At 42.9% G+C, this 11,519-nt stretch overlaps 1 protein-coding gene across 1 annotated transcript; it reads left to right on the top strand.

Moving 5' to 3' along the window:
- The first annotated feature begins 618 nt into the window (after positions 1–618).
- LOC149305476 (large ribosomal subunit protein uL30-like) lies at positions 619–4,988 on the top strand. Its single transcript, XM_089477398.1, has 7 exons — positions 619–632; positions 1,227–1,329; positions 1,576–1,742; positions 1,934–2,071; positions 2,566–2,675; positions 3,012–3,222; positions 4,933–4,988. Exons 1-6 carry the CDS (start codon positions 619–621, stop codon positions 3,218–3,220), a joined length of 741 nt encoding a protein of 246 aa, XP_089333524.1. The 3' UTR covers positions 3,221–3,222; positions 4,933–4,988.
- Positions 4,989–11,519: the final 6,531 nt, after the last annotated feature.

Below are 11,519 nucleotides of genomic sequence, written 5' to 3'. Positions count from 1 at the left end.
CTATAAATAAAGTTTCTAAGCTTTGATTGACGGACTGGACACCGTTAAATGCCGTACGTTTGGCGTTACGTAGCATCGCGTTTTCTTAATGCGAACGCCTCATTGTACATTCAAGACCGGGCACGACCCTAACCGCATAGTTCTGTACGAGAACTGCGCCGGTGGCAGAGCTAAGCATCATGGGAGTTGTAGTTCTAAAGCAGCAGCACTAAAAGCAGACATACGTGCGCCAACGACGCACAGCATTAGGGCGAGTAACGGGGACAGCTGACAGGGTTTCTGCGGAACAGATTTCGCACTGCCGTCTAATAGAGAAACTTTAATAAAACTTAAACACGGACAGATGTCAGCGTCTACCCCAAAATTGAATCACATTATTTTGTATGCGTCGTTGTCTCATGTGGCGGGTGTTCTCTCAACCCCGAAAGCCTCCGCTTTCTCAAGGCCCGACTATCACTAGACAAACCCAACACCTAACTACAAATAAACTTCTGCCTCCGGGCTCCAGCAGTATGTACTGCGCAGCCTTCAAGTCACGTCCCAACGCGATGACGTTTCCATGCCGCGTCCTTAAGGGAGCTCTGCGCATGCGTACCTTCCTCTTTTCCGGTGGTGAACATGGCGGGGACAGAGTGAGTATCTTGTGGCCTCTGTGTAATCTTTAATAATCCGCCAAATATGTCGGTCCCCGGCAATGTTCCTTTACATTTATCGAATCATCATATGCTAGTGCAGCCATAGCGATGATTATTTGCTTGGCTGATCCTGGCTGAGGAAGAGTATGAAGGGGTGTAACAGTCTGTGCTGTTGTGGCCGGCTTCGGATGCGGCCTCCTTCCACACCGGTCCCGTACAGTGTAATATACGTTATATGCTTAGCTTTCGCATTACTTGTCTGGCAGCCGCTTACAGGTATACGCGATATACCGCTTGGGACTCCGTCCGACACCTTATAAGAGTGGTTATCGTTTATACCCGTGTCCCTTAATGCTGATCTGTCACTAATAAAGCGGTGTGGTGGCTGCTTTGGAGTTAATACTGGCTGTCTGTGATATTGATTAAAAGTTGATCTGTATGTGTTTTAACCATCACGTTTCCTGATCAGTTGTGCTTTTCGTGGTTATTTTGGAGGAGGATGTGAGGGGTTAATAAAGTTTACCATGCAGGAGTGACTGCTGCTCGGGTGATTAAACCTCCTTTGTAACATATAGCATATGTTTATTTCAGAGAGAAGAAGTTGCCCTCTGTTCCTGAAAGCCTTTTGAAAAGGCGAAAGCTTTTTGCAGCTCAAAAAGCTAAACGAGTCAAGAAGATAATTGCTGAAAAAAAGGTGAGATTGTGTAGTAGGATATGTCATTATATGCGGATGCCACCATCGTTCATATTTAAAGTCTTAATGTTTCCCTAAGGATTCCTTTATTTGAGGTGTCTGAGTTTAAACCACCTGATTTATAATGTGACAGATAGCGTTGACAAAATACAGTAGATAAGCTGAATATGTAATGTCTATCAGCTGGGTATGATGCTTAAATGCTGCGCCTGTACATTTATATAACATGGCTTACCTACAATGCAGGTGCGCAAAGAAAAAAGAAAGATCATCTACAAGAGAGCTGAAGGTTACTACAAGGAATACAGGCAATTGCAGAGGCGTGAAATTCGCCTGGCCCGTATGGCCCGCAAAGCTGGAAACTACTATGTACCCGCCGAACCCAAATTGGCCTTTGTGATCAGAATTAGAGGGTAAGTTGTATTAATGTTTGTGGTGTGTGTATGTGTGTGTATATATATATATATATATATATATGAAAATATGTTGAATATCGGTTGCAGTTTATCAGTCTGAAAGTTTGAGTGCAATCTTGTGTGATTCCCTTGAAAATGTTTGTCCTGGTATTGTCAGCCATGTCTGACCAAACTCTCTTCTCTTACAGTATTAATGGTGTCAGCCCCAAGGTGCGCAAGGTATTGCAACTCCTCCGCTTGCGCCAGATCTTCAATGGCACATTTGTGAAACTCAACAAGGCATCTATTAACATGCTGAGGCTGGTGGAGCCCTACATTGCTTGGGGGTAAGATATGGTTTGTGATGAGGAATACAAACTCACTTTCTTTGATATTGTGCTGTATGTGGAGTTTTAGGGTTGTGGATGTTCATACTCGATGATTTGAGTACTTATTCCAAATACATCTCTTTAGGCTTTGTGTCCAGTTACTAATGTGTAAGTCTGTCTTAGGTTTCTACAGTAATGGAAGGGTGGTGTAGCTGCTCTGGCACACAGCAATCTCACTGATCAAACAAATTGGATTTTTCTATGAATCTATCTACTCTTGCTCTGTTTGGAGATTGTATAGTCCTTCAGCTTGGTTTGTCTAAAGGTCTTGCATGGTATAGGGAAATCCAAAACTTGTTTTTTCTTAACCCCTCTTACATGTACGGGCTTAAAATGCATTGTTTTCAATGGGTTTAGGGACTGCCCATTGTCCTTAAGGGGTTAAGTGTTTGCGTCTGTCTTGGGTTCTGTTTTTTGAATGCTGTCAATAAGTGTGTTCCTGTAACTTTCAGTTATCCCAACCTGAAGTCTGTGAAGGAGCTTATCTACAAGCGTGGATACCTGAAGGCCCACAAGCAACGTATTCCTCTGACAGACAACACTCTCATTGAAAAACGCCTTGGTAAATAACACAACATACCGATTAGCATTGCTAGTTTACTAGAATGTGTTCTTGTTTTTCTATTGCCAACTTTGCCAATTTTAAGACGTACAAACAGCAGGGTATAACCTGTTGGTGTAGTGTTAAATATATCCTGGGATGTGCATGTAATACATAATTGACGCTTCTGCCTCATTTCTAACTTTTCTTTTTGTTAACACAAGCAATTCTAAGCACTTGCGTAGAATGTGTGCATAACTGCTCAACTCTACAATAACCCTTATTGTGTTCATGCAAAAATGGACACCAATATATGCTTAAATGTATTTGGACTTTATTATTGTTTCTCCTCTGTAGGCAAATGTGGCATCATTTGTGTGGAAGACCTGATCCATGAGATCTACACTGTTGGCAAAAACTTCAAAAAGGCAAACAACTTCCTGTGGCCCTTCAAACTCTCTTCTCCCAGGGGTGGTATGAAGAAGAAAACCATACACTATGTGGAAGGTGGTGATGCTGGCAACAGGGAAGATCAGATTAACAGGCTTATAAGGAGAATGAACTAAAGGTGACTTTTTTTTTTATTTATTTACTTTCTCTCCAGTAAAATTGCACTTTAAAGATCAACAAGCTGTATAATGTAAATATAAATGATTGAAGCAATACTAGTTTGGCTCCAGATTCTGGGCTTGCGGTATGTAGTTGCACAGCATATACTGAACTTTGTTACAGTGCTAGGTCAGTCACTGGTCTTGGTGGCCATTTTAGCAGTTGACAAACTGCTGGAATGCCCATATTGTATAATATTGCTTTAAAAGCCTGTACGTGCCTCAAATTGCTTAACCAATGCAAAGTATGTGGTTTATGTAGATTGCTGTATAACTTGGTCTACTACCGAAGTGATGTGCTGCACACAGATGATTCTATGCTGGTTGGGACCGATTGTAGTGTAGCCTATTTTCAGTTCAATTATAGTAGTAGTCTGTGAAACTCGGGTGAGCTGCTTCTGCAGCCCTGTAAAGCGTAGTTAAATCTGGTTTCTTTGCGTTGCCACACTTACCGAATTGTGCAGTCCTTTCAACATTTATTGCTTTTAAATGGACAGTATACTGTCCCTGGTGTCACCACTAAAGAATGCATATTAAGGTACTTTTAATATACATTCCTGCCTCGATCATGGTCTGATTCCCATCACATTCTCCTTCCATGGAATACTGCATTTAGTTTCTGTGCATGTGTGGGACCTTCATGGTTTCAGCTGAATGAGCTGAAAATGCCACAGTGAAGCTGGGACCCCAAAGACTGCTTTTTGGTGGGGCATGTGGGTTGTCTATTTGGCTCCCACATTCCCTTGAAGACTTGAGGGGGTCTTCACCACCTTTTTAAGAAAGGGGGGGTGTTTAGCTCTGGTGTAAGCTGTTGTCAATCACAGCCAGTAAAAACAATGTGTGGAAGGAGTTGTCTTTAGACTTCCATCCACTGGTGATCTGAGCTATCTCTGGCTGACTAGTAGTAAGTATATGTGCAAGGAGATAAAGCTCAACACACCTCCTAGATGGAAAACAGCTTGTTGTCGGGAGTGCAAAGTGACAAAGTATAGACAACAAAGTGCCCATCACCTGTGGGATGGCTTAAGGTGCATATACTCTGTTAACTAAAGGTTTTGGTCTTAAGTGCATGTTTGGAAATGGTACAAATAAGAGGGCAACCTGTGATGCTGTTGCCCTTTTCAGCATGTGAGTGGGGTAAGACAAAGGTACTGCGATGTGCTGCCACATCATGTTCTGTGTAACTTTATACAGTAGATTGTAAGGTAATCTGACTGTCCTTTACCTACAAATCATTTGACTTGATTTAAGCCAAGGTTCCGCTTTTGGCATTTGCAGAAACCAAAGGTGCTAAGTACTTAAGATGAATATATTGTGCTTTATTAGACTCTTAGAGTGGCTGAGCTGCATAATGCATTGTTTAGCTTGAAGAGACTTTCAGGGAAGCTCACTGATGTGGGGCCTTCATAATCTATAGAAAAACTTCAACTCCTACATTGCTTTAAAAAACAAACAAAAAAAAAAAAACCTCATGTAGGACAAATAAAGGCTTCTGATTAATCAAATTGTTCTTGGTGAAATGTCACTTTTGGCCAGACATATCGTCAAATCTACATAGATCTAGCTTGCCTTGCTGTATGCTGTTAACTCGTAATTTGGTTCATATAGGACTTGTTGATATGTCTATTTTTTATATTGCCTTCCTAAGCACTTTTTTTTTTTCTTTGCAGGTTTTTAAAGAATACAGTTTTTTCTTCTGCAGTCTGTTAATAAATCCTGTTTCACACCTTGCCTTGTGTCTTCCTATTACCTTCTGTGTACAACTTTGCTATTCTGGTACCACTTAAGCTAAATCTTGAATGAGGGTGTAGAACATATCCGCAGGCACTAGGGGCATCTGTACATCTCTTGTATTAGCTGGTCACAGCTCCTTTCATTACACGGCGTGGAGTGGCTTCCAAGATCTGAACCTTTCAGACACTATTTAACAGCAGATAAGTCAGTTTAGGACAATTTAGCTTTGTTCCCTCTCAAATACATATTTGTTTGTCTAAAATCTGTGCTTTTGTCACACACTATTTTTGTACCCACACACCTTTATGTAAACATCTAGACTTATATAAAGCTGGACATTTCTTTTTTAGTGGGGTTTTTATTTTCCTAAGGCAGTGCATTGCATGCTTTACACTTTATTTGCAGAAACTGCTACATTTATTTTTTTAGTTAGGTTACACATGATTTTTATATGTATATATAAATTACATTACATACCTTGTGGAGGGACAGTGGTTGAGAAATATCTGACTGAAGGTACAGAGGCTTGCTAGAAGTCCAAACATAAGGTTAGACTATGTTGATGTTACATCAGGTTATCAAGCCCATTGTACCCTCAATATTCCATTCAAATACATAATCTAATGCGTACTACAGATGATATCTTAGATCTCCTTAGCTGGCAATTGTTACCTAAGAGGTCTCAGGTGCTCTACGGTAAAGATAAGTGTTGGAAAATTATTCCTAGCAATATTTTGTACCCTTTCCAGCATAATTAAAAAATGTAAACCCTCCAATTGATTAAAAACAAAGTGTGTGGGATTGTACTTTACTAATATCTCCATGTAACTTTTGCAGCTATACTGGCCTCCGCTCTTGTCGGATGGCTTTCCATTAGTTTTAGGTGTGTCTTGGGGTTTGTATCCATGCAATCAAATGTCTGGAATGGGCATACACATTTGGTTGCATGGATATAGCAGTTACTGATATTGGATCAGAAGGCTAGGCTCTCGATAGACGTTTCTACAAACGTCCTAAAGATGTTCAGTGGGGTAAAGGTGGGTGCAGGCCTCTCGAGTACTACCACACCAAGCATCAAAATGTCTTTAAGCACCTTGCTTTGTGCAGGGAGGTGCAGTTTTTGTGGAACAAGATGGCCTACCTGGTGCCATAAAGTTTGATGGAAGTAAGGGACCTAGCCTAAACCCTGAAAATCTATTATGGATTAAGAGCCAACCTCCACCAAACTTTATAGTAGGTGTAGATGGCAGTCCCCAGGTATTTGTCAAGCTCGGATTTGTCTGTCAGACTTCCGTGTAGTTAAGCGTGATTAATTGCGCCACAGAACATGTTTCTGCTGCTCCAGAGGTCCAGTCAACGCTTTCTATTGTGCATAGTGATCTTCGGCTTGTATGCGGCTGCTTATCCATGGAAACCCATTTCGTGAACCTCCTCATCAAGCTGATCTTGCTTCCAGAGGTTGTATATAATTGTAACGCAGATATAGTAAAGTATATTTTTTTTTTTCCTGCCATACAGTGGCAGTACAACTGGGTAGTGTTCTCTCCTGTGGACAATAGAAAGGGTTAAGTCACAGAGAACTCCTACTTACCCATAAAACCCAGCTTCCCCTGAACAACACCAGTTTTCTTCTTGTCCCGGGTGGTGAGCAGAGCGATGGACGTTACGGAGGGTTGTATCTGAGTTTTCTTCGCAGTCTGGCAGAGGAGCATGGGCAGTAGGCAGAACGCACGCCCCGGTGGCGTTGCGTTCCACCGAAGAGCCGATCGCGCTACTGAGCATGCGCGAATTGGATCTTCTGGAGGGCGCCAAATTCAAACCTTTAAAGGTTGTTTTTCGTTCCTGTTTGTCTGCATGGGCATTTCTCAGCACAGGATACCGTGTCACCAGCCCCCCCCCACGGTTCTGAGGATTTGGAGGTAAGATTATTTTATCTTTTCCTTCAATATTCTCTTCCTCCAGAAGATAGATAGATATATGTATATCTATCTAATATATAAAAAAAAAAATATTTTGTATTTTTCTTTAACCAGATGTCTAGTCCGGTTGCTCCTGGAGATAAAGACAAGATATCTGCTCTCATTCCTAGAAAGTCCACTTTTAAATCAAAGCTTGTGGCTTGCTCTGAGTGTGCTACTCCTCTGCCGGATGGATGCAGAAAAAAGATGTGTAATGCCTGCTCGGCAGAGCAACTCACTAAAGACAAACAAAAGGACTTGCAATCCTTCCTGGGATGGTTTCAGGAAAACCTAGCACAGACCTTTGAGGCATTCCAGGTCTCTGCGGCTCAGGCGAAGGTTCTGGGTAAATCTGCCCGTAAACGCAGGAGATTCTGGTCTTCCTCCAGATCCGATCTCATCAGGGGAAATTTCGTAATCTTCTGACTCCTCTACCTCGTTCAGTTCTGAGGACGAAGCGGTTTTTCCTCCCCAGGAGCTTCGCAGATTCACTAAGGAGGTGACTCGCATGTTATCAGACAAAAAGAGGTGGATAAAATCAAGGGTTTTCCTATACTTCCCAAGTTGAGACAGCTAATGGAAAGAGAACGGAAATACCCAGGGAAGAGGGCTTTTCTCTCCAGGCATTTTAAGCATCTATTCCGGCTTCAAAGTGAAGAGCATTGGGATGAACCCCCCCCAAGGTGGATGTCCACATAGCCCAGCTGTCGAAAAAGACGACCATTCCCATTGGAGGTGTCTCAGGTCTGAAGGACTCTACGTATAGAAGAGTCAAGACTTCTTGCCGGCGCATATTTCAGGCAGCAGGTGCGCAATGCAGAGCGGCAGAGGCCAGTACAGCAGTGTCTAGAGCACAGAGTTGTTGGATACAGGCCCTGGAGGACTGTTTTCCGGATGATCAAGATTCGGAAATCTCCAGACTATTAAAAAATTTGCGATTATCCAACAGTTTTCTTACAGATTCCTCTCAAGAGTTGGTGAAGATATCCGCCAAGAATATGGCGTTATCGTCTGTGGCTCGTAGAGCCTTATGATTGAGATCCTGGACGGCGGATTCAGCCTCCAAAGCATCTCTATGCGACTTACCTTTTGAGGGGAGTAAATTGTTCGGAGCACCATTGGAAGATTTAATTAAACAAATGTCGGAGACCAAGAGCGCTCTTCCTCAGGATACACGTCCTAGATGGAATAGGAGATATCCTTACACGACGTCTTCCAAATCGCAGAATTTTCGGAATTTCTACGGAGACAGAAAGTTCCAGGACTGCCCCAAAAAACAAGAGAAAAGAAAGTTCTGACAAAGTGGGGGGAAGGCTGCAGCAGTTCAAGCATATTTGGGAACAGACTACACGCAACAGTTGGATACGGAAAATCGTTTCAGAGGGGTACAGGATCTGTTTCTTCTCCCTTCCCAGAAGTCAGTTCCTGATCTCTTCATATCCTTCCTCGGTGAAAAATTTAGCTCTACATTCGGCGAGCCTATCTCACCTATGAAAAGGGGTTATGGAGAGAGTTCCGATTTCTCAACGCTTCCAAGGAGTCTATTCCAGACTGTTTCTAGTCCCAAAGCTGGACGTATCCTTTTGACTCGTTTTGGATCTAAAAAGAGTCAACAGCTGCATCCAGTATCGTCACTTTCGTATGGAGATAATTTCTTCAGTCACCCACCTTCTTCAGAAGGGAGACATCATGGCAACTTTGGACCTGAAGGACGCTTACCTTCAATTCCCAATTGCGGAGATTTCCAGACAGTTTCTCAGGTTTGCAATCCGTATAAAAGGAAAAATTAATCATTTCCAGTTCAAGGCCCTTCTGTTCGGTCTGTCGTCTGCCCCAAGAATCTTCACAAAGATTTTGTGTCCCTTGACAGCTTCTCTAAGAGAAAAAGGGATTTCCATCGTTCCTTATCTGGACGACTGGCTCATCAAGGCCGAATCTTCAGGGGAGCTCCGGGCGGATCTAGTCGCCACAATGGAAGTGCACGGCTGGATTATCAACCACAGCAAATCCAACCTCATACCTTCCACCAGGATCCACTTCCTAGGCCTAGAGGTGGATTCGATTTCCCAACGTATATTTCTACCTTCCGAAAAGATCAGGAATATCATGAAAAAGGTCAGATCGCATCAATTACATCTGACTTGCTCTATCAGGAAGGCCATGAGCGTCTTAGGTCTACTGACAGCCTCCATCCAGTCAAGTGGGCAAGATCTCAACTTCGTCCCCTTCAGTGGGATATTCTTCGGGGTTGGTCCAGGCGAGAGGACGACCTAGACCGGGACATAACTATCTCGAGTCAAGTCTTATCCCATCTGTCCTGGTGGAGGACCTCTTCTCATCTTTCAGAAGGCCTTTCTTTTCGTCCTCGCAATTGGATAACTCTTACCACAGATGCTTCCGGTATCGGTTTGGGCGCCCATTTAAGTTATCACTTCAGGCAAGGCATCTGGTCTCCAGAAGATTCGCTTTGTTCGTCCAACTACCGGGAACTAAAAGCACTAGTAGCCTTCAGGCCCCAATTGGAAGGTCTTTCCGTGAAGATTCAGTCAGACAACGCTACAACAGTCGCGTATGTAAACAAACAAGGGGGTACGCGAGTGAGGAGCCTGCAAGTTCTTCGTTCGACCATAATGAGTTGGGCCCAGCTTCATCTGGAAGACTTATCGGCTACCCACATAAGAGGCTGCGACAATGGTATTGCAGACGATCTAAGCAGGCTAAGATGGTCTCAAGCAGAGTGGTCCTTGATCGAAAGAACCTTCACCTCCCTGGTTTCAAGATTTGGCCTTCCGGATATAGATTTGATGGCCTCCAGGCGAAACAGGAAGGTACCAATGTTTGCCTCAATCAACGGGCAGGATTCTTCCGACTTCCTGGACAGTCTGTCCGTCAGGTGAAACTTCCATCTGGGATACGTGTTTCCGCCTGTCGCATTAATTTCCCGTGTCCTCCAGAAGATTCGTTCGGACAGGGCTCGGGTATTAGCCGTTATCCCATACTGGCCGAACCGCAGTTGGTTCTCCCTCCTCAGTCCACTGAGTCTAATGTATTTTGAACTACCTCCATCAGATCAATCTTCCTCCAGATCATCTCCTGATGTTCAAGTTGACGGCCTGGCTACTGCAAGGATGATTCTTCGTGATCAGGGTGTTCTTGTTACTAAATGGTGTTGTTCAGGGGAAGCCGGGTTTTATGGGCAAGTAGGAGGAGTTCTCCGTGACTTAATTCTATTCTTTCTATTCTTTTAAGCATCTTGTCCACAGGAGAGAACACTACCCAGTCGTACTGCCACTGTATTAAGGAAAAAGGAATTTACGGTGAGTAAAAAAATTTCCATTTTTTGACAAGCATACTTATGCATTGGAGTATACAAAATTATGTTGGTTTCAAGCCATTAAAATAGTGTCACTGTGGACTAGAGTGCTAGTATACGTATGCCTGATCCTATCTCACACATGCCCTGTGTATTTTTTGTATGCATTGTTGCAGGAGGCAAGGTGCTTGCCATATAAACAAACTATTGATTAGACAGGCAAATTGTTCTCACATAATCGTGGTTCAGAATGTGTAATAAATGCAGTATACATTATATAACGCCGATCTTTGTTCATGAACAAATATAAACAGAATTTGACTGCAGAAAAAGACCACTTGGCCCATCTAGTCTGTCGCTTTTCCCCAATTTAAATATTCAGTCCTTAACTCCTTGACAACAATTCACATGCCAGGCACGTCCCGGAAAAACATCCCGTTGGCGACAATTGTCGTGACTTTAAGCAAGTTTATGATCGCTTTCTTCTCCCAAACGGTGTTTATGTCTGGATGTTGAGGCATTCAGCAACAGCGAAATCTGTAGTAAGAGCCCCGTCTGTTGCAACAAAATGTGAAAAAAGTATATAAGGGTCCTTAAATGTTTGTGGGGTCACCCTTGCAGTGTGCAGGAGGGGTTTTGTGTCTGTGCCTATGTGGTGTAGTCACTGCCAGTCAGCTTCAGTGCCATGTCAGAGAGCGTTCTGGGGGATCTAGTAAGACCCCCAATGCACATGTGCAGAAAAGGTGTTTGGCTGCAGCTCTGGAGCAGATTTGTACTTATGCATTCTTCATTGGGGAAGCTGAATGGGGCAGTAGAGCGCCCCCGTTTAATCATTGTCATTTGCATAAAAATAGTCAGACTTTTTTGTAGTTGTCATTCTATTGCATGAGCAAAATATTTTAGCACCAAAAAGCAGTAGTTTATTACAGAAAAAAAGTTTTGTTACCAGCATCAACACCAGTCTCAATACAAGTACACCATATACCCGTGTCATTTTATGCCCATGTTAACGTGTGGAAATAGATTTTCTCTGGTGCCACTAGAGGTCACACAAGCAACTATCTAGGGAGAGGTTGTTCATGGCAGAACAATCTATGACAATATGAAATTAAGAAGACTGAAACGAGAGCATAAGAGGATAAATGAAACAAAAAACAAGATATAGTTCAGCAGAGTACATGTCATAGATGCGAGAGGGCTGCCTTGTTCAAGCAGCTTGGTTTAGATGGTTAATCTTGCTTAATATCTTATT

This window comes from Sceloporus occidentalis, unplaced genomic scaffold (assembly GCF_023333645.1).
Source record: "Sceloporus occidentalis isolate IW3139 unplaced genomic scaffold, rSceOcc1.0.p SCAF_11, whole genome shotgun sequence".
NCBI classification, from domain to species: domain Eukaryota; kingdom Metazoa; phylum Chordata; class Lepidosauria; order Squamata; family Phrynosomatidae; genus Sceloporus; species Sceloporus occidentalis.
Note: the sequence above shows the minus strand (reverse complement) of the source record. Positions and strands in the feature narration are given on the sequence as shown.

Bases quoted from the DNA above. Each gene is read 5' to 3' on its own strand.
- LOC149305476 (XM_089477398.1), top strand. The intron at 1,330-1,575 runs GTGAGATTGTGT...CCTACAATGCAG, and splicing joins AGATAATTGCTGAAAAAAAG to GTGCGCAAAGAAAAAAGAAA. The intron at 1,743-1,933 runs GTAAGTTGTATT...CTTCTCTTACAG, and splicing joins TTTGTGATCAGAATTAGAGG to TATTAATGGTGTCAGCCCCA.